The sequence below is a fragment of the Papio anubis genome, chromosome 20, assembly GCF_008728515.1.
Source record: "Papio anubis isolate 15944 chromosome 20, Panubis1.0, whole genome shotgun sequence".
NCBI classification, from domain to species: domain Eukaryota; kingdom Metazoa; phylum Chordata; class Mammalia; order Primates; family Cercopithecidae; genus Papio; species Papio anubis.
Window position 1 is genome coordinate 14,331,738 of NC_044995.1, and position 22,153 is coordinate 14,353,890.

At 53.4% G+C, this 22,153-nt stretch overlaps 1 protein-coding gene and 1 long non-coding RNA gene across 2 annotated transcripts in view; one reads left to right on the forward strand and one right to left on the reverse strand.

The window, feature by feature from the left end:
* The window catches only part of LOC103880109, a 28,857-nt gene extending 7,426 nt beyond the window's left edge, over nt 1-21,431 (reverse strand). The window contains exons 1-2 of the long non-coding RNA XR_640993.3: nt 20,776-21,431; nt 4,687-6,019 (exon numbers count right to left, since the gene is read on the reverse strand). This is a non-coding gene — a long non-coding RNA (uncharacterized LOC103880109). The remainder of the gene's footprint in view (nt 1-4,686; nt 6,020-20,775) is intronic.
* On the forward strand, nt 13,573-15,952 carry CNFN (cornifelin). The gene is made up of 4 exons (XM_031660302.1): nt 13,573-13,647; nt 14,097-14,210; nt 15,495-15,631; nt 15,729-15,952. Exons 1-4 carry the CDS (start codon nt 13,611-13,613, stop codon nt 15,816-15,818), a joined length of 378 nt encoding a protein of 125 aa, XP_031516162.1. The 5' UTR covers nt 13,573-13,610; the 3' UTR covers nt 15,819-15,952.
* Nucleotides 21,432-22,153: the final 722 nt, after the last annotated feature.

Here is a 22,153-nt window from a genome sequence, read left to right on the forward strand (position 1 = left end):
TCGGGCCACTGCAATCCAGCCTGGGCGACAGAGCGAGACTCCGTCTCAAAAAAAAAAAAATAATAATAATAATAATAATAATAATGTCTTGGGTCTCAAAGGCTCCAGTGACCCAAACACCCTACAGAACTGGAGCAAAGTTAGCGGGAAACCAGAAACAAACTGGCACTCAAAATACTGTAAATGCCGCCAGCCACAGAGGTTCACGCCTGTAATCCCAGCACTTTGAGAGGCAAGACAGGAGGATGGCTTGAGTCCAGGAGTTTGAGACCAGCCTGGGCAACATAGACCAGTCTCTACAAAAACATTTAAAAATTAGTCGGGCGTGGTGGCACACCCCTGCAGTCCTAGCTCCTCAGGAGGGTGAGGCAGGAGGATCACTTAAGCCCAGGAGTTCGAGGTTGCAGTGAGCTATGATCGCACCACTGCACTCCAACTTGGGCAAGAGTGAGACCCTTTTTCCAAAAAAACAAAAACTGGAAATGCAAGCTCTGTCCAGCTGTGACAATCAGCTCTTGGACCAACTCTCTGGCCCCTTGTAAGCCCTGAGTTTGGAGTTGAGATGATTTATACCCAGGACATTCCTTCAAAGGGCTTCTGATCCTGGATTCAGAGAGGGGGGAAGAACAGACACAGGCTGTCACAGTCCCCGGGGTTCCACCTGTGGTAGTCAGGGAGGGCTTCACAGAGGTGGTGATCTGAGCTTGACACTAAAGGATGAACAAAAGTCTGCTAGGAAGAAAAAACATTCCAGGTTGTGAGAGCCAGCTGGCAGTGATCAAAGCTGCCACCTGGCTAGAAAAAGCTTCCACCTGACCAGAAGGTCAGGTGCAAAGTGGGGAGGGGCGTGAAGGGCCTGGAGTGGTCAGCAGGAGCAGGGCCTGAAGAACCTGGAGCATAATTTGGACTAAACTGGAGGGCAGTGGGGAGCCACCGGAGCGCTTTGAGCAGGAAAGGGCCAGGGTCAGCTCAGGGCACTAAAAGATTCTGCTGGGACACTGGGGGATGGACAGAGAAGGGCAAAACTGGAGTCCTGCAGGCCAAGAAGGAGGCCTGAGCTGGGGCAGGAGCTGTGAGGGTAGGGAGTAGAGGTGGAGCATCCCAGAGCCATAAAAGCTGGGAAGAACAGCACTTACTGATGAGGTTACAAGACAGCAAGGGGACAGAGATGACACCCAGGTCTAGCCATGGGAGCAGGTGGAGAGTGAAGCTGTCTCTTCAATAGGAGGAGGCCCAGGTGTGTGTGTGACAGGTGAGACCTGCTGAGGGCCACTCTGGACATGATGAGCTGGAAGGTCTCAGGAAGACAATCCAGGAGGCAACAAGGGTCAGAAGTGCAGGCTGGGGCTGGGTGCGGTGGCTCACGCCTGTAATCCCAGCACTTTGGGAGGCCATGGTGGGTGGATCACCTGAGGTCAGGAGTTCAAGACCAGCCCGGCCAACATGGCGAAACGCTGTCTCTACTAAAAATACAAAAATTAGCCGGGTGTGGTGGTACATGCCTATAATCCCAACAAATTGGGAGGCCGAGGCAAGAGAATCGCTTGAACCTGGGAGACAGAGGTTACAGTGGGCTGAGACTGTGACACTGCACTCCAGCCTGGGCGACAGAATGAGACTGTGTCTCAAAAAAAAAAAAAACACACACACAATGCAGTCTAGGTGGAGCCAAGGGACTGGAACCTTTCCAGGAAGCCTGGGCAGGTAGGACAAGCAACAAGAGGGCCAGGACAGAGAGAGCCCTGAGGATCACGCCCCCAGTAAAGGGGTGGGCAAGGGTGGGCAGTGGAAGGCAAGGCTGGAGGGTTCTAAGGAGCAGCCGGAGAGAGAGGAAGCTGCCCAGGAAGGAGGATGTAGGGCGAAGGGAGTTTCAGGGAGTGGACCAGGTCAGATGAGGATTAAAATGTTATCCTCAGGTCTCAGCAATAAGCAGGTGACCTCAGTGACCTTGTCCAGAGCCACTGCAGGGTCATGGCAGTTGGGCAGCCAGACATAGTGCGTTGAAGAGGGAATGGAAGGTAAGGGATTGAGCCAGTGGGCGCCACAAGGGAGCTTGATACAAGGCGCCTGTGTTTAGAGATGTTGGGCATGTTTGAATGCTGGAGGGGTGGGAGAGACTGAAGCTGCAGAAACAAGAAAGTGGTTTCCTGGGGGGTGGGTAAGAAGCAAGGGATCCTCAGCTCAGAGGTCCTCGTTCACCCAGCAAGTGACTTCTGAGTCAGGGCCTGTGCTGGGGCAGGGAGTTGTAGCCCAGAACTCTTCCTGAAGGTCCAGGTCCACTGGCCTGAGTCACTGCTCCCCTTGTCCAACTCATAGAACCCCTTGCTCACCTCTGTCCAAACAGTCACTACCTATCAACCTGCTCCTCTTTCCTGTCCCCACCTCAGGGATGGCTCCATTGTCCTCCAGGCCAGAGCTCTGGGTCTCATCCTGGACACCCCCTTGTCCCATAGCCCATCAATCCCCACGTTCTGTCTTTCTCTAAGCCCGAATCTCCTATTTATTTATTTATTTATTTATTTACTTATTTATTTTTCTTTTCTTTTTTTTTTTGAGACGGATCTCGGCTTCTGTCGGCCTCCAGGCTGGAGTGCAGGAGCTGTGATCTCCTCAGCCACTGCAGGCCCCAGCCCCTGAGCCTTCCTGCTCTTTAGCTCTCCCCGAGTAGTTAGACTATGGCGCCTCACATGCACTCGGCTTGGCGATTTTTGTATTTTAGTAGAGACGGGTTTCACTGTTAGCCAGGCATGGTCTCGTCTCCTGACTGCGGATCCAATCTGCCTCGCCTCCCAGTGCTGGGATTACAGGCTTCTCACTCACAATGGCCTATTTATTTTTCTCTTTTTTGAGATGGAGTCTCGCTTCTGTCGCCATGCTGGAGTGTAGTATGCAATCTCGCTCACTGTGCCTGGCTCCTCTGGAGTTCACGCCTATTCTCCTGCTCTCAGCCTCCTGTTCACAGGCACCTGCCACCATCAGCCTCATTAATTTTATTTTAGTAGAGACGGGTTTCACTGTGTTAGCTAGGATGGTCTCGATCTCCTGACCTCGTGATCCACTACTGGCCTCCCAAAGTGTTGAATTATGTATGGAGCCACCGGCTACCTGGGGCTTCATTTTTTCTTTTTGAGACAGGGTCTCACTGTTGTGCAGGTTGGAGTGCAGTGGCATGATCTTGGCTCACTGCAGCCTCAACTTCCCGGGCTCAAGTGATCCCCCTGCCTAAGCCTCCTCAGTAGCTGGGACCACAGGCACGCACCACCACACCCGGTTTTTTTTGTCTGTTTGTTTGTTTGTTTGAGACAGAGTCTCACTCTGTCACCCAGGCTGGAGTGCAGTGGCACAATCTCAGCTCACTGCTGCAACCTCCGCCTCCCAGGTTCAAGCAATTTTCTGCCTCAGCCTCCTAAGTGGCTGGGATTACAGGTGCCCACCACCACGCCTGGCTAATTTTTTGTATTTTTAGTAAAGAGGGGGTTTCACCATCTTGGCCAGGCTGGTCTTGAACTCCTGACCTCGTGATCCACCCACCTTGGCCTCCCAAACTGCTGGGACTACAGGCATGAGCCACCGTGCCCAGCCACACCCAACTAATTTTTTGTAGAGATGAGGCTGTCACTGTGCTGCCCAGGCTGGTCTTGAACTCCTGGCCTCAAGTGATCCTCCCACCTCAACCTCCCAAAATGCTAGGATTACAGACATGAGCCATGGCACCCAGTCTTGCCTCCTGAATCCCTATCTTATCCCCTCGGCCTCTTCCCTGATCCAGGCTCCACTCTCTCCTGCCTGAATCCCTGCCAGAGCCACCTCCTGGGCTACTGGCTTCCAGTCTCATTCCTCCAGTTCTGGTCCAACTATGACCTTGTCCTTCGCTACTCTCAACCCTTCCATGGCTCTCCACTACCCCCTCACCCTCAGGACAAACTCCAAGCTCCTCAGCGTGGCCTCTGCCCATCTCTTCAGCCTCCTCCAACCTTACAGTTCCCCTGCTGGCCACACAGACTTGACTGGCCTTCCGCTTGGGCACCTGCGCACAGTACTACTCCTGCATGCCTCCCTGTCTTGGGTCACGCTGAAACACCCTCCCCACAACCACTTTGCAAACTGGCACCCCCATTTTGCCTGGCATCTCCTGCTCCTCCAAGATCCAGCTCCAATGGCCCCTCCCCTGGCAACCCTTTCCCGACCACGCCAAACTCAAAAAAGTCTCTCCTGGGCTCCCCACCATCTCTGCACACCCATGCCCATCGATGTCCGTCCTCCCATCTGGCCCGGGCTCCTTGAGGGCACGGCCCAGGCCTGACTCATCTTGGTCACCAGCATCGCCCAGCACAAGGCTTGGCACACCAGAAGCCTCAGGAAATGTTTGTCTAACTAAGTAATAGGTGGGAGAGTGTGTGAGTGAGTGGCTAGACGAGGGAATCCGTGAGTGAGGGAATTAAGGAGGGCAGGAAGGGCTGAACGGATGAGGAGCAGGAAGGCAGGAGCAGACGAGAATCAGGCGTAGGGTGGGAGGAACGGATGAATAACTGAGATCCAGCATCCCGGTCTCAGTTTCTCCAAGAAAGCAAGATGGGTTCGCCGGGACTGAGCTCCCCCCTCCGCCTCGAGCCTCACCAAGCCTCACGGTTTCCCACCCAAGCTATGTCCAGACTCCCAATACCAGGCGTGCTGGAAAGGGCTTACCCGGCCAGACCCGCAGAACCGGTTCCCTCGCGAGCCCGCTCGGGCCTCTGCGGAGTGGACCCGGATTCGGATCTCTCAGGTTCCGGGTCTATTGGCCGACTGATGGGGGCTGGCAGAGACTGGCGTCTCCGAAAGCCTATCGCTGCCCGAGTTGGGCTGTGGGCCCCGCCTACTAGGCAAAGCGTCCTGAGTGGCCCGGGGAGGTAGAAGGCCGAGTGTCCATTGGCTGGAAGATAGTGACTGACGTCAGGGATAGCTTATCGCAGCCAGACTCCAAAGAAGCGCCTGGCGTGTCGGACCCGCCCCCGGAGGGACTGAGTCAGGATGGGAACCCTGGGCGTAGACGGTCGCCGAGTGGCCGCGAATAGAGTTTCTGGCCTCCAATACCTAGGCTGTTTGCTGACCTGATCTTTGGGTCTTCAGGAAGGTTGGGAATTTGAGAGTTCAGACTCCTTGGTTCTGAAGGAGGAGAAGCCTGGGACCCGAGGAAGGAGGGACTAGGGGCCCGGACTCCTGGGTCAGAGGGAGGAGGGGGCTGGAAACCTAAAGGTTTGATGTCTAGGAGCGGGAACTACGGGATCTTGAGTCACTCGCCCGCCCAGGGATGACAGGTTTGGGGTTCAGGATTTTATAAGGCTATTTATGGGAAGGGAGCCAGGCCTTACCCCCAGGCACGTGGAGGTAATGAGGTGGAGCTTGGAATAGAGAGGGAGAAGGAAGAGGCTCAGGGGAAGCTCTGGCCTAGATATGTCCTTTCCTCATCCCGAAAAGGGAAGTCAGAGGCAGGTGCTGTCTGCAAAAGGAACCCAGAACTGGAGGAGACTGGAGACTCACGTGAGACCACGAGAAAAACAGAGATACCAAAGGGGAAATAGCAAAAATAAAACAGTAATAATAATAGAGCTCTCTTGTACTGAGTTTACTGTGGCCTGGTTCTATGCTGAGCATTTTACATAACTATCTCATGTCTTCCTCGTCACAGCTCTGAGAGATTGGATTATTACTATTATTATCATCCCCAGTTTACAAGTGAGAAAATTGAGGCCCAGTGAGGGAGAATCAAAATACAGATGTAAAGATACAAGAGAGACACAAAACACAGATGGAGATAAACAAAGAGTTACAGGCCCAGAGAGAAAAAAGAAAATGCAGGCAACAAACAAAAGGAGAGGGGCCAAGAGCTAGGACTCCTGGGGCTGGGGGAGTGGAGAGCTGGAGACTCGGACTCCTGGGTCCTGGGGAAGGCAGGGCCAAGGATGGGATCTCCCAGGTATTTTCCCCCGCAAATCCATGATACTAAGCTTGTCCAACCCTTCTGGCTGTGGGCGTGAGCCTGGTTGGGGTCGAAAATAGTGATTAGGAGGTGCAGATGCATCATGAGCCTATTAGGAGGTGATAAGAAAATGATTCATGGCAGTGCCCTTAGCCTGGAAGGGACCTTTCCCCCACGGCCTCTGTTCTTTGATCTGGACAGATCTGGCCTTTTCTGTCCCTCCCCATCGCTGCATCTCCGTCACTCAGAACTGTCACTGAGGCCCATTGTGGAGGCAGAGGGCCACCCTGGAGCAGCAACAGCTTCCCTGGTGGGCATTCATCTCTCTGGGTCTCTCTGCTTTCCCCCAGACCCTGAACCGACCAGAGATCCTGGCACATTGCAGGGGCTCAGGAAATGCTCATGGAATGAATGGACGGAGATCCCCATCTCTGCGCAGCTCTTCCTCTGTCCCCATCCAGTTACGTTTTTCTGTATCACCATCACGTCTCTTAGCCTCCCCCTCGCCTCACCAGTCTCCTCCCACCTTTCCTTTCAACCTCACCTTTCTCCTCGAGCCACTGGGCCCACTATCCCCATTAGGGAGAAACCAAGGCTCATTTTGGAAGATCTCTCTCCCAGGGGTCACGTACAGGACATTATGTAAGGGAGTGGCCTCAGAGCTGAGAGAAGGGTTCTCAAGAGTCCAATTACAGACACACTGCCAGCACCGCAGTCAGAAATGCAAGATCACACCAAACATGTGCCTTCACAGTTTGTGTTAGATTTGATCTTGCATTTACACCCACACAAAGAATCACACACACACAGTAATACAATCACCTACAAGCACAAACACAAATACAGGCACACAATCACAGAATCACCCGTGATCACAGCACACAAGAAATATCCTATTCCACATGCAAAACAGACACCCCAGCGATGAAATTACATGACCAGTCACTGAGAGGCCACTCATCCAGCTCCTACCAGAAGGAACTGAGCAAAGACCTGGGTTAATTCCCTACTGTATCCCCGGCAACCAGAAGAACACATCATCGTCATCAGCAGCAGCAACAAAAAATGTTTCCTATGTGACAGGCACAATTCCAAGCACTTTTTTTTTTTTTTTTTTTTTGAGATGGTGTCTCACTCTGTTGCCCAAGCTGGAGTGCAGTGGCGCGATCTCGGCTCACTGCAATCTCTGCCTCCTGGGTTCAAGCGATTCTCCTGCCCCAGCCTCCCAAGTGGCTGGGACTACAGGCACACACCACCACGGCCGGCTAGTTTTTGTATTTTTAGTAGAGATGGGGTTTCACCATCTTGGCCAGGCTGGTCATGAACTCCTGACCTCAGGTGATCCGCCCACCTCAGCCTCCCAAGGTGCTGGGATTACAGGCGTGAGCCACCGCGCCCAGCCACACTTTTTATTTAATGCTCTCAACAACCTTATTTGCAACAACCCATCTTATAGGTGGGAAAATTGAGATCCAAAGAAGTTTAGTGACTCGCCCAAGGTTTCACAGCCACTGACAGGCAGTCAGAATTTGGTGGGTTTTTTTTGTTTTTTTTTTTTTTTTTTTTTTGAGATGGAGTCTTGCTGTGTCGCCCGGGCTGGAGTGCAGTGGCCGGATCTCAGCTCACTGCAAGCTCCGCCTCCTGGGTTTACGCCATTCTCCTGCCTCAGCCTCCCGAGTAGCTGGGACTACAGGCGCCCGCCACCTCGCCCGGCTAGTTTTTTGTATTTTTAGTAGAGACGGGGTTTCACCGTGTTAGCCAGGATGGTCTGGATCTCCTGACCTCGTGATCCGCCCGTCTCGGCCTCCCAAAGTGCTGGGATTACAGGCTTGAGCCACCGCGCCCGGCCTTTTTTTTTTTTTTTAGATGGAGACTTGTCCTGTCACCCAGGCTGGAGTGCAATGGTGCGATCTCAGCGCACTACAACTTCCGCCTCCTGGGTTCAAGCAGTTCTCCTGCCTCAACCTCCCGAATAGCTGGGACTACAGGCACATGCCACCACACCCGGCTAATTTTTTTTTTTTTTTTGAGAGGGAGTCTCGCTCTGTGGTCCAGGCTGGAGTGCAGTGGCGCGATCTCGGCTCACTGCAAGCTCCGCCTCCCGGATTCACGCCATTCTCCTGACTCAGCCTCCTGAGTAGCTGGGACTACAGGCGCCCGCCACCGCGCCCGGCTAATTTTTTGTATTTTTAGTAGAGACAGGGTTTCACTGTGGTCTCGATCTCCTGACCTTGTGATCCGCCCGCCTCGGCCTCCCAAAGTGCTGGGATTACAGGCGTGAGCCACCACGCCCGGCCCGGCTAATTTTTTGTGTGTGTTTTTACTAGAGACAGGGTTTCACCATATTGACCAGGCTGGTCTTGAACTCCTGACCTCAAGTGACCTGCCTGCCTCAGCCTCCCAAAGTGCTGGGATTACAGGTGTGAGCCACCATGCCCAGCCAGCAGTCAGAATTTGAACCCAGGCTGGGCACAGTGGCTCATGTCTTTAATCTCAACACTTTCAGAGGCAGAAGCAGAAGGATTGCTTGGGCCCAGGAGTTTGAGACCAGCCTGGGCAACATAGCAAGACTCTGTCGCTACAAAAAAATTTTAGAAATTAGCTGGCATGGTGGTGCACACCTGTGGTCCCAGCTACTCAGGAGGCTTGAGTCGGGGAGGTCAAGGCTGCAGGGAGTCCTCCCACTCACTGCACTCCAGCCTGGACAACAGAGTGAGACTTTGTCTCAATAAAAAAAGAATTTGAGGCTGGGCGTGGTGGCTCACGCCTGTAATCCCTGCACTTTGGGAGGCCGAGGCAGGTGGATCACCTGAGGTTGAAAGTTCAAGACCAGCCTGCCAACATGGAGAAACCCCGTCTCTACTAAAAATGCAAAAAATTAGCCGGGCATGGTGGTGCACGCCTGTAATCCCAGTTACTCGGGAGGCTGAGGCAGGTGAATTGCTTGAACCTAGGAGGCGGAGGTTGCGGTAAGCTGAGATCTCACCATTGCCCTCCAGCCTGGGAAACAAGAGCGAAACTCAGTCTCAAAAAAAAAGAATTTGGGCCGGGCGCGGTGGCTCAAGCCTGTAATCCCAGCACTTTGGGAGGCCGAGACGGGCGGATCACGAGGTCAGGAGATCGAGACCATCCTGGCTAACACGGTGAAACCCCGTCTCTACTAAAAAAATACAAAAAACTAGCCGGGCGAGGTGGCGAGCGCCTGTAGTCCCAGCTACTCGGGAGGCTGAGGCAGGAGAATGGCGTGAACCCGGGAGGCGGAGCTTGCAGTGAGCTGAGATCCGGCCACTGCACTCCAGCCTGGGCAACAGAGCGAGACTCCGTCTCAAAAAAAAAAAAAAAAAAAAAAAAAAAGAATTTGAACCCAGGCTTTCCCAGGCTTTCTGGCTCCAGAGTCCATCACATAAGGCTACCATTCAATAAATAATTGCTGCCTTAATCCACCAGAATTACAGAATCACAGTAACTGCGAACACACCCAAACGGCAGTGCAGTGTGTGGACTCACAGGAGGGCAATGCAGACACACAAATAGAAGAGACCCTCTCATATCACACCACAGACCACAGAAAAAGCACAGAGACACATCATAGCAGTCAGGGATTGTCATGACAATTGGTCACAACCACACACACAGACACAACACACAGAAACACAGGGGCACACCCAGAGCTCCGCAAGTCCCTCCTGTTCCGCTCCCAGCCCCGCTGGGCTGGCCCTCAAGGAAACAGCAGGTTGAGGATGGGAAGGGGGGCCACCCCACTTGTCCGCTCAGCCCGACCGGTTCCACCAGGGCCACAGATGGCACAACCCACCTTGTGAAACCCAAGTGATGACTGACCTATGTTGGGCAACTGGACTCAGACCTGGTCTGGATGCCTGGGTTCTGGGGAGAAAGGGCCTGGGAGCCTGGACTCCTGTATTTCCAAAGGAGGAGGGGGTTGGGTGCCCCATTCCTTCTAAGGGGGAAGAGGAGGATTGGGACCTGGACTCTCAGATCCTGAGGATGGAAGGCTGGGGCCTGGACTCCTAGATTCTGGGAAAAGAGGGGGCCGGAATCCTGGATTCCTCTGTCTTTGATGGTAGGGTTCCAGATTTAGCAAATAAAACTATAGGAAGCCCAATTTAATTTGAATTTTAGATAAATAACAAATACTTTTTTAGTATAAATATGTCGCAAATACTGCATGAAACATACTTATACTAAAAAAAAACTGTTTGTTGCTTATCTGAATTTCAGATTTTACAGGACATCCTGTATTTTATGTGGCAACCCTGTTTGAGGAGGATGTAGGCCGATGCCTGGTGACTGGGCCACCATCACTCCTCAGCCCCCCAGGAGCTCCTCCTCCTGCTCACGGCCCTCCTCGCCCCCAAGCAGGCCACCTCACAGCTTCCCCAGTCTCTATTTCCTCACCTGCATGAATTGCTAGATCTAATTGGGGCCCCCAGGCTGTGTCAGGAGTGAGAGAGGAAACTTGAGGACAACTCAGAGTGTCATCCTGGGAGCCCTAGGGTCCTCGGAGATGACTGACCTTGAGTCACCTGCACCCTTAGTCTGGACAGCAGGGGGGATGGGGCCCTGTGGCTGCCTCCACGGGGCAGTTCTGGAGATGAAGAGAGATGGGAAGCGAGATTCAGAAGAGATTTTGACTTAGGAGACAGAGACCCTGGGATAAGGGCATAGAGACACAGAGCCTGGAAGGAGAGGGACCCAGAGATGGAGAGACAGAGATTTGGAAAGAGATTTGCAGAGATGAGGAAAGAAAGAGAGATTCACAGCTAGAAAGGTGAAGATGCAGGGTGAGAGACAAAGATTCAGAGATGGGGAGACAGGGATGTTAGGACACAAGTGGGAAGGAGATGTTCCCCAGACATCCAGGCTCCAGGGCCAAAGATGGACGTGCACCGGCAAGACAGTGAGCGCTGCCGGGAGTTCTGGGGACAAGGAGACTCAACCATCTGGGTGGTGCTGGGAGACCAAGGCTTGGGTCCTAATGTGTTGGAGGCAGGGAGGGGATACCTGGGATCCCAGGCTAGCAGAGCGATCCACCTGCCATCACCCCATACCGTAGGGTGATGACACCACCTTCTCTGCAGGTGACACCCCAGTTTTCTAGTACCTCCTACATTTTTGGGGTGACACCCGTGCTGAGAACCCCACCCAGCTCTAACACTGCTTCCCTCACTGAGTCACCTCCCAACCCCGTCAGGCCTGTTGAGGGGAGACTTTGGCGACTCAGGCATCCAGGCCCCCAGCTCCTTCCCTGCTCAGGAGCCCAGCAGTGTGGAATCCCAGGACCCCTACCTTACTGAGGGATGTGCTCCTGGCCTCATGAGACATGGGAGTCCAGGGCCCCAGCCCCTCCTCCCTCAGACCCAGGGGTCCAAGCCCCCAGTCCTTTGCTCCATTAGGACCCAGGAGTCCCGGGTGACGTCCATGTCCTTCAGGAACTGCGGCTTTTCAGTTCCCAGCCTCCTCCCTTCCCAATTTGGAGCTGGGGTGAGGTGTGTTTATTTACTTTGGTTCCAACATGAGTCATTCCCCAAAACACACTGCCCCCCATGTGTCTCCTGGCTTGAATGGGGAGGACATTGTCCCCCTCTCCCAGGAAAGTGGGGACATCACTGAGAGTCTGATGAGAGACCCTGAAAGGGGAGTCCCACACAGCACTCTCTCGCACTCCACCTGGCCTTTCTCTCTCCCCACCCATCACCTCTCCCCATTTCCCTACCCTCTAAGCCTGTTCAGTGATTCCCCCACCTGCCTCTCCACTTTTCCATCTCCATCTCTCTTCTGTCTCCCATCTCCCCACATTTTTTTTTTTTTTTTTTTTTTTTTTGAGACAGTGACTGCCTCTGTCACTGAGGCTGGAGTGCAGTGGCAGGAACACGGCTCACTGCAGACTCAACCTTCTGGACTCAAGCAATCCTCCTGCCTCAGCCTCTCAAGTAGCTGGGACTACAGGCACATGCCACCATGCCCGGCTAATTTTATTTGTATTTTTTGTAGAGATGGGGTCTCCCCATGTTGCCCAGGCTGGTCTCCAACTCCTACGCTCAGGCGATCCTCTCGCCTCAGCCTCCCAAAGTGTTGGGATTACAGGCGAGAGCCACCACGCCTGGCCCATCTCCCCTCTTCTTGTTTTTTTTTTTTTTTTTTTTTTTTTTTGAGACGGAGTCTCACTCTGTCGCCCAGGCGGGAGTGCAGTGGCCGGATCTCAGCTCACTGCAAGCTCCGCCTCCCGGGTTTACGCCATTCTCCTGCCTCAGCCTCCCAAGTAGCTGGGACTACAGGCGCCCGCAGCCTCGCCCGGCTAGTTTTTGGTATTTTTTAGTAGAGACGGGGTTTCACCGGGTTAGCCAGGATGGTCTCGATCTCCTGACCTCGTGATCCGCCCGTCTCGGCCTCCCAAAGTGGTGGGATTACAGGCTTGAGCCACCGCGCCCGGCGTTCTTGTTATTTCTTTTCACATTTTTGTGCTCCTCTGTTTCTTGGCACCTCTCCATCCCTCTACATCTTCCTGTGTCTCTCCATCTCTCTGAATCTCCTACTGTCTCTCCCTTCTGTCTAGAGGGACTTCCCTGCCTGCCCTTCTGACACTGTGTTTCTGTCTCTCCCTCTCTTTTGGTCTCTGCACACTGACGCAGCTGTGGCCCCCCACACCCCTACCCCACCCCACCCTGCCGCCTTCTCTCCCCTCAGTCCTGGGAGCTGAAGCAGGAGGGGAAGTGGGGTGATGGGAGTGGAGAGGGAGGGCGGGAAATCCCAGTGCAGGGAGAGGGTCGACCAGACCGGCTTGGCTCCCTGGGCACCTCTGTCAGAGCCCCGCCCAGGGCTGCGTGGCCGCCCATATAAGTGGCTCTGGGCTGAGAGGGAGAAGTCAGTGCCTGTGTCTCCACACCTCTGTCTCCATCACTGCCTCGCAGTCCTGCAGGTAGGAGCAACCCCTCTACAGCCCTCTTCTTTGAAGTTGGGTGCCTCTGCTCTGATCTCCCTCCTCCTCATCCCACTCATATCACTCTGTCTCCTTTCGTATCTCTGAATGTCTGTCTCTCGGGACATCTCTGTCCTTCCCAATGCCCCCAAATCCCTCCTTCTTAATTGGGGTGGGCTGAGCTGAATTTAGAAGTCCTGTGGCCCAGCATCACCTCTATGAACCCCCTTGGCCTGGGCCGTCAGACGCGGGGCGTTCCTCCTCATGTCTCTGAGCCTCAGTGTTCATCTGTGAGATGGGCTTGCAGAGGAGTCAAAGTGCTGGGCACATGTGGGCGTTACTGGTGACATCTCTGTGGGCACCTGGCTCTGATATTTCTCCCCTTGTCTCTGATTCTGTCCATCTCCATTTCTTACTCTCTCTCAAGCTCTACCTCGGGTATGGGGAGGGTCCTCTGCCATCTGTCGGGCAGTTGGAAAGCGATGGGCGAGTTTCTCGCCCCCACCCTATCCATTCCCTACTCCTTGTCTCTCCTGGCCAGCAGGCTGACTTGGCCTCTTTCTCCCCAGCTCCTCTCCCCCTGAGAGCCCAGCCCCCGGTGCCCCAGTCCCTTGCCCCCACCTCCCCAGTATCCAGTGTCCCTTGGACAGACTCTGCCACTGTCGCCGCAGCCACTTCTGCCGTCCCCAACGCCACCTCCTCAGGGCCAGCAAGATGCAGTTTGAGATGCACGACAACGTGAAAGGCAAAGGTGGGATCACTGGGTGGACCAGCAACCCTCTCAGTACTGGAACCTGGCCGCCTCCCTCCCCTGGGCACCCTTGCTTCGAAGACAGACGGCGCCTGCTTCCACCCCAGAGGCCCCAGAAATGCTGCAACCCAGAACCCAGGCCCAGACATGGAGGAGGAGGAGGCACTGCCAAGCCCCACCCAGATGTGGTTCCCACCCTTCCTCGGATGTGCAGGAGACCCCCACCCCCAGCCTAACCAGACGTGCAGGACCCAGTAGCAACAGGGACAGACTGGGGTTGCCGGTACCCAGATGTGGCAGAAGGGAAGGGGGAGGCACAGTGGTGCCCCTTCAGTGGGCGGCCTGGTGGCCCCGCCCAGACTGCCCGGCAGAGGGAAGGGTGGCAGAAGTGCAGGGCACAGGAGGTGCTGCGAGGCTGCCAGCTGACCCCTACCCTCCCACCTCTGCAGCTATGTCCTACCCCGTGACCAGTCAGCCCCAGTGCGCCACCACCAGCTGCTACCAGACCCAGCTCAGTGACTGGCACACAGGTCTCACGGACTGCTGCAACGACATGCCTGTCTGTGAGTGCCTGCCTGCTCCCTCTCCAGGCCCAGTGGAAGGCGGGTTTGGGGGAAATTAGGAGAGGGAAGCTCACCTCCAACCTCCTCCCACCGCTTGCTAACCCCACTCCCACCTCCCTTCCTTGGACTCGGAATTCCCACTCTTTAACACTCACCCCTTCCTCAGACTCCCAACACTCCTTAGGATACTACCTCATGCCTTCCTACACTCAACTTCTCAGGCCCTCAACCTCCCCCTTGCACTCTTAGCTTTCCTCACTGTGACGCCCAGCTCCCTCTTCAAACCATAACTCCTGGCCCAGTGCACTGGCTCACGCCTGTAATCCCAGCACTTTGGGAGGCCGTGGCAGGTGGGTCACGAGGTCAGGAGTTCAAGACCAGTCTGGCCAAGATGGTGAAACCACGTCTCTACTAAAAATACAAAAAATTAACCGGGTGTGGTGGCGGGCGCCTGTAAACTCAGCTACTCGGGAGGCTGAGGCAGAAAATTGCTTGAACCCGGGAGACAGAGGTTGCAGTGAGCCAAGATCGCGCCACTGCACTCCAGTCGGGGCAACAGTGTGAGACTCCATCTCAAAAAAATAAAAATTAAAAATAAAATTAGCCAGGGGTAGTGGCACACACCAGTAGTCCCAAGCTATTCGGCAGGCTGAGGCGGGAGGATTGTTTGAGCACAGCAGATCGAGGCTACAGTGAGCCGTGTGATCACACCATTGCACTCCAGCCTGTATGACAGAGCGCGACTTTAATTTAGTTTTCTTTCTTTCTTTTTTTCTTTTTTTTTTTTTTGAGACGGAGTATTGCTCTGTCGCCCAGGCTGGAATGCAATGGCACAGTCTAGGCTCACTGCAACCTCCGCCTCCCAGGTTCAACCAATTCTCCTGCCTCAGCCTGCCAAGTAGCTGAGATTACAGGCGCCCACCACCACGCCCGGCTAATCTTTGTATTTTTAGTAGAGACGTGGTTTCACCATGTTGGCCAGGCTGGTCTCAAACCCCTGACATTGTGATCCGCCTGCCTCGGCCTCCCAAAAGTGCTGGGCTTACGGGCGTAAGCCACCGCGCGCGGCCTCCAATTCCTAAAAACAGAGGAAGAAGAAGAAAAAGAAAACCCTATCTTCCAATCGCTAAGCCATCCTCTCCTTGGACTTCTAATTCCCTCCGGGACCTCTCCTTGGCTGGGACCCTCATGCCCCTCTGCGACTAATCAGCCGTGCCCCTCCCCGGGGCGGAGCCGTTGGGAGGTCCCGGCTGGCCCGCCCCTGACCGCCTACGCCCCGCCCAGGTCTGTGCGGCACTTTTGCTCCTCTGTGCCTCGCCTGCCGCATCTCCGACGACTTCGGCGAGTGCTGCTGCGCGCCCTACCTGCCCGGAGGCCTGCACTCCATCCGCACCGGCATGCGGGAGCGCTACCACATTCAGGTGCGCGTGGGACTGGGGACCCGCGGGAGCAGGGAGCTGGGGACTGGCCTCCTGGGACCCACGGCAGGGCTCCTGACCGCTCTCTCCCACCCTCTAGGGCTCCGTCGGGCACGACTGGGCGGCCCTCACCTTTTGTCTGCCCTGCGCGCTCTGCCAGATGGCGCGGGAGCTGAAGATCCGAGAGTAAGGAAGTTCCCTGTCTTCCCCGTCCTTTTCCACCAGTCTCACCTCTGGCCTTATCTGGCCACTCCTGGGAGGGACTGCCTCACCACCCCTGTCTCGCTGCCAGAAATACACCCACAATAAAAACCTGAAAACCAACTCCGCCTACATCCATTTTGTCCCAGGGTAGGAATCTGGGTGGAGAGAGAGGATTGGTGAGAGAGGTGGGGACACTACAGATGCCTACGTGTGACCCCGCCAGGCAGTGTGTGACTTTGGCAAGTTATCCCTCCCAAACCCCAGGCGCCCTCACCTTAACAAAGTAAAACCACTAACGCTTTAGCTGCAGACTCCCTGCGTGAAGCTGCCTGCACTCTGAAAATAAGCAAAACCAGAAAGTCAGTCTTGGGAGGGCGGGGGCACTGAAGTTCAAAGGAACAACACAGGAGAGCGCCCTTGCTTGCTCCATGCCTATGGACTGTTTGGCCTGCACACAATTCGAACAGGCGTCGGCGACTTTTGTCTCCAAAGCAGAGAACTTCCAAGCAACAAGGCTCTCATAGATAAAAGGAGTATTTTTTTTCTTTTTTCTTTTTTCTTTTTTTTTTGAGACGGAGTCTCACTCATTGCCAGGCTGGGTCTGATGGCGCGATCTTGCCTCACTGTAAGCTCTGCCTCCCGGGTTCACGCCATTCTCCTGCCTCAGCCTCTCGGAGTAGCTGGGACTACGGCCCGCCACCCGCCCGGCTGAATTTTTATTTTTGTATTTTTTTAGTAGACAGGGTTTCACTGTGTTAGCCAGGATGATCTCGATCTCCTGACCTCGTGATCTGCCTGCCTTGGCCTCCCAAAGTACTAGGATTACAGGCGTGAGCCACTGCGCCCGGCTCCTCCTTCTTCTTCTTCTTCTTCTTTTTTTTTTTTTTTTTTTTTGGGCGTAATTTTAAGCTCTTATGCGCCCAGGCTGGAGTGCAATGGGGCGTGATCTTAGCTCACCACAACCTCAGCCTCCTGGGTTCAAAATGATTCTCCTGCCTCAGACTCCCAAGTAGTTGGGATTACAGGCATGCGCCACCATCCCCAGCTAATTTTGCATTTTTGGTAGAGAGGAGGTTTCTCCATGTTGGTCAGGCTGGTCTTGAACTCCTGACCTCAGGTGATCCTCCCACCGTGGCCTCCCAAAGTGCTGGGATTACAGACATGAGCCACCGCGCCTGGCCTAAAAAGGAATTTTTAGGAACTGTCTACTTCAATCAATGCTCTTTCCTGCAAAAGCAACCAACAGCAGATCAAAAAATGTTCAGGTCTCAAAATTGGACAGACCTGGGATCTCATCTTGACTCCTCAACATTTAGCTGTGTTATCTTAGTGAATTCATAAACCTTTCTGAACCTGATTCCCCCTCTGGGGCTAACAATCCCTAGCATGTCATATGGCTATTGTGAGAACAAGAGATGGAATAGGGGGAAAGGCCAAAATGTGAACTCAAATCACTGTGGGCTGGATGTGGTGGCTCCTGCCTCTAATCTCAATGCTTTGGGATGGCTGAGGCAGGAGTATCACTTCAGGCCAGGATTTGGAGACCAGCCTGGGCAACACAGCAAGACATCTCTACGAAAAATTTTTGAGCCAGGAGCAGTCACGCCTGTAATCCCAGCACTTTGGGAGGCTGAGGCAGGAGGATCGCTTGAGCCCAGGAATTCGAGACCAGCCTGGGCAACATGGCAAAACTGTGTCTACAAAAAATACACAAAAATTAACCAGGCATGAGGCTGGGCGTGCTGGCTCATGCCTGTAATCCCAGTATTTTGGGAGGCAGAGGCAGTTGGATCACCTAAGGTCAGGAGTGCAAGACCAGCCTGGCCAACATGGCAAAACCCCGTCTCTACTAAAAAAAACAAAAATTAGCCAGGCATGGTGGTGGGTGCCTGTAATCCCAGCACTCAGGAGGCTGAGGCAGGAAAATCACTTGAACTCGGGAGGCAGAATTTGCAGTGAGCCGAGATTGCACCACAACACTCCAGCCTGGATGACAGAGCAAGACTCCTTCTCAATCAATAAATAAATAAATTAGCTGGGCATGGTGACGTGCACCTGAAGTCCCAGCTAATTGAGAGGCTAAGACAGGATGATCACTTGAGCCCAGAAGGTGAAGGCTGCAATGAGCTCACAGGATGAGACCCTGTCTAAGAAAAAAATAAGAAAAAGAAAAAATTTCTTAAAATTAGCTGGGCAAGGCTGGGCTTGGTGGTTTACGCCTGTAATCCCAGCACTTTGGGAGGCTGAGGCGGGCGGATCACGAGGTCAGCAGATCGAGACCATCCTGGCTAACACAGTGAAACTCCGTCTCTACTAAAAATACAAAAAATTAGCGGGGCGTGGTGGTGGGCGCCTGTAGTCCCAGCTACTCAGGAGGCTGAGGCAAGAAAATGGCGTGAACCCAGGAGGTGGAGCTTACAGTGAGCCGAGATCACGCCACTGCACTCTAGCCTGGGCGACAGAGCGAGACTCCGTCTCAAAAAAAAAAAAAGTTAGCTGGGCATGTGGCTCACACCTATAGTTCCAACTACTCTGGAGGCTATGGTAGGAGGATCGCTTGAGTTCAGAAAGTCAACGCTGCAGTGAACTGTGATCACGCCACTGCACTCCAGCCCAGGTAACAGAGAAAGACCCTGTCTCAAAACAAAACAAAATCATTGTTTTTTGTTTTCTTAAGACAATCTCGTTCTGTCACCCAAACTGGAGTGCAGTGGCACCATCTCAGCTCACTGCAACCTCCACCTCCTGGGTTCAAGCAATTCTCGTGTCTCAGCCCCACAAGTAGCTGGGATTGCAAGCGTGTGCCACCGTGCCTGGCTAATTTTTCTATTTTTAGTAAAGACAGTGTTTCACCATGTTGCCCAGGCTGGTCTCAAACTCCTGACCTCAAGCAATCCGCCTATCTTGGCCTATCAAAGTGCTGGGATTACAGGGGCAAGCCACCACACCTGGCCAAAATCATTGTTATTATAATATGTATAATATAGCAAATATTCTAATTTTTTTTTTTTTTTTTTTTTTTGAGGCAGAGTCTTGCTCAGGCTGGAGTGCAGTGGCACGATCTCAGCTCACTGCAAGCTCTGCCTCCCCGGTTCATGCCATTCTCCTGCCTCAGCCTCCCGAGTAGCTGGGACTACAGGCGCCCGCCACCTCGCCCGGCTAATGTTTTTGTATTTTTAGTAGAGATGGGGTTTCACCGTGTTAGCCAGGATGCTCTCGATCTCCTGACCTCATGATCCGCCTGCCTCAGCCTCCCAAAGTGCTGGGATTACAGGCATGAGCCACCATGCCCGGCCTATTCTAATATTAATATATTACTATTATTTGCTATTCTCTCTCTCTCTCTTTCTCTGGAGCTGTATCCACTCATTGAGTGACATCTTCCCTCGGGATATCTAAGAACCATCTCAAATCTAACATATATAAAACCTAACTGCTGAGGTACCCCAATCCCCAAACCGCCTAGTCTTTGCCATGCCAAGAAACAGCAAACTCTACCCGTTCTGTTGCTCAGTCACTTTCTCTCTCACCCAGTGTCCAATCTGTCAACAAATGCTGCTGGTTCTCCCTTCAGAATATATCCAGAATCTCACCACTTCTCCCTGCTCTGCTATCCCGACCTTGTTCCAGCCACTCTCCTCTTCAATACGGACGCAGGGGCTTCCTCACTGGGCTTCCCACCCTCTTCTACCCCTTTAGCCTCTTCCTCCCAGGGGAATCCTGTGAACACCTACATCAGAGCCCATTCCTCCCAGGCTCAGAATCCTCCCATGGTGCCATCCCTGGCAGAGTGGAAGCTTGAGTCCTCACCGTGGTGCAGGGACCTGCAGGATATGGCTCTTGTTCCCTCTGTGACCTTGTCTGCCTATCTCCCCTTATTCCCTCTCTGCGCCAACCACATGAGTCTTGTTTCTCTGAAATGTCAGGCACACTCCAACCTCAGGGCCTTTGCACTGGCTGTTCCCTCAGCCTGGAATGCTCCTCCCTCAGATGTCCCTCTGGCTCACTCCCTCATTGTTGCTCATGTGTCGTCTTATGAGAGAGGCCTTCCCATCCCACCTATGTTAAATAGCAAGTCCCAGGCCAGGCACGGTGACTCAAGCCTGTAATCCCAGCACTTTGGGAGGCCGTGGTGGGTGAATCTCTTGAGGTCAGGAGTTCACGACCAGCCTGGCCAACATAGTAAAACCCTGTCTCTACTAAAAATACAACAATTAGCCAGGCATGGTGACAGGCACCTGTAATCCCAGCTACTTGGGAGGCTGAGGCAGGAGAATCATTTGAGCCCGGGAGGCAGAGACCGCGCCATTGTACTTCAGCCTGGGCAACAACAGCAAAACTCCGTCTCAAAAAAAGAAGAAAAAAAAAGCAGTGCCAACCCCCTGCTCTCTCACTACCTTTTCTATCACTTTCCAGCATGCAGCATCATTTACTTTTTATTGGGCACCACACTGGCTTATCAGCTCCATGAGGGCAGAGACCTTGTTCACTACTCTGTCCCCAGCTCCCAGCACAATGCGGGGCCCATTGTAGGCAATCAGAAGACACTGGCTTAGAAAAGGGAAGCAACTTTGGAGGTAATGTGTGGGGCAACGGAGACAGGCTTGTGAGTGGCTCGTCTCTTAATTAGCCCTGAGTTCTTAGGCAACAGAGCTTTTGAATGGGCAAAATGGAAAACCAAGCCAGCACCTCCCAGTGATGACGGGAAGATTAAGACTCACATCAAGCACCCAGCACAGTGTCTGGAGGGCTGTAGGCTCTCAGTAAAATATTCCCTCTATCCCTGAAATCCCCAAGGGGTTGGGAGCCACACATAGCCTAGAACTCAGGCATCCAGCTTTCCATGCCCAGACTCTCTCCCGCCTCAACATACGCCACTTGCACTCAGGTATGTGCAGGCAGAAGTGATAGTGGAGGGCTGACATGGAGGGAGGAACACGTACCATAGGGCATTTGTGAGAGTCAGGGAGCGTGGCTATGCATCCCAGAGAAAAGGCCCAGTCATGGTGCAAATCGTCTTCTCAGGAGGTTGAAGCTACAGTGCGCCAAGATCACATCATTGCACTCCAGCTTGAGTGATAAAGCAAGATCATCTCCGAAAAAAAAAAGAAAAAAGAAAATACCGTGTTATTCCTGGCCCATAACGGAGATTCACACACCCTCTGAGTCCAACACATCGTCCTCCTCTGCTGAGCACCTGATGAAGCAACCAGCTTGCACTTAGGAGCGGGGTTGTGCAGAAAAGATTACATTGTTTAACACACCCAGCAAGATGCCTACACTGCTGAGGCTGATGGAGGGATCTCCAGCTCCCACCTGGGAGGAATCAGGGCTTTTGTTTGCCCACGTGCATACCAGGTAAAGCAGCTCTCACAATGCTTTCAGTTTCGGCTATGACTCTCATCAAAGTAGAGAAAGCTCATTGTTCTAGGGTCTCATTTCATTCTCGGCCCTGTCTGGTTTGAACCCTTCTATCAGGGCCTGGAATAAAATCTGTGCCTGAGTTAGGCATGGTGGCTCACACCTATAATCCCAACACTTTGGGAGGCCAAGGTGGGAGAGGATCACTTGAGCTCCAGAATTCAAGACCAGCCTGGGCAACATGGTGAAACCTCATCTCTACCAAAATTACAAAAATTAGCTGGGTGAGGTGGTACACGTCTGTAGTTTCAGCTACTTGGGAGGCTGAAGTGGGGGGATCGCCTGAGTCCAGGAAGCTGAGGCTTCAGTGAGCAATGATTGCACCACTTCACTCCAGCCTGTGTCACAGAAAAAGAGACACCCTGTGTCAAAAACAAACAAACAAACAAAAAACCAAGGCCAAGCACGGTGGCTCATGCCTGTAATCCCAGCACTTTGGGAGCCAAGGTAGGCGGATCACTTGAGGTCAGGAGTTTGAGACCAGCCTGGCCAACACGGTGAACCTTGTCTCCTCTAAAGATATAAAAAAATTAGCCAGGCATGGTGGTGCATGCCTGTAATCCCAGCTACTTGGGAGGCTGAGGCACACAAATCACTTGAACCTGGGATATGGAGGTTGCAGTGAGCCAAGATCACACCACTGCACACTAGCCTGGGCAACAGAGTGAGACTCTGTCCGCTCAAAAAGCAAAACAACAACAAAAAGCCGTAGCTGGGACCAAGGCAGCCTATTTCCCCTCCTGAGCCAAACTGGGGTCTCCCTGAGGAAGATCTAGGGAAGGGTCAAAAGCCACTGCCCACGTCTCCCCTCGGCGCATCCCTTCTGGGAAACAAGAGCTGTTTATTGGTATTTATTATGCTTCTGTTGTGGCAGACCCTTCCCCCTTCCGCCTTTAGGAG

What these genes read in the sequence shown, in the direction of transcription:
- CNFN (XM_031660302.1), top strand. Translation starts at nt 13,611, where the DNA reads ATGCAGTTTGAGATGCACGACAACGTGAAAGGCAAAG. An exon ending in CGACAACGTGAAAGGCAAAG is followed by an intron (nt 13,648 to 14,096) that starts GTGGGATCACTG and finishes CCACCTCTGCAG; the next exon opens with CTATGTCCTACCCCGTGACC. An exon ending in GGGAGCGCTACCACATTCAG is followed by an intron (nt 15,632 to 15,728) that starts GTGCGCGTGGGA and finishes CCCACCCTCTAG; the next exon opens with GGCTCCGTCGGGCACGACTG.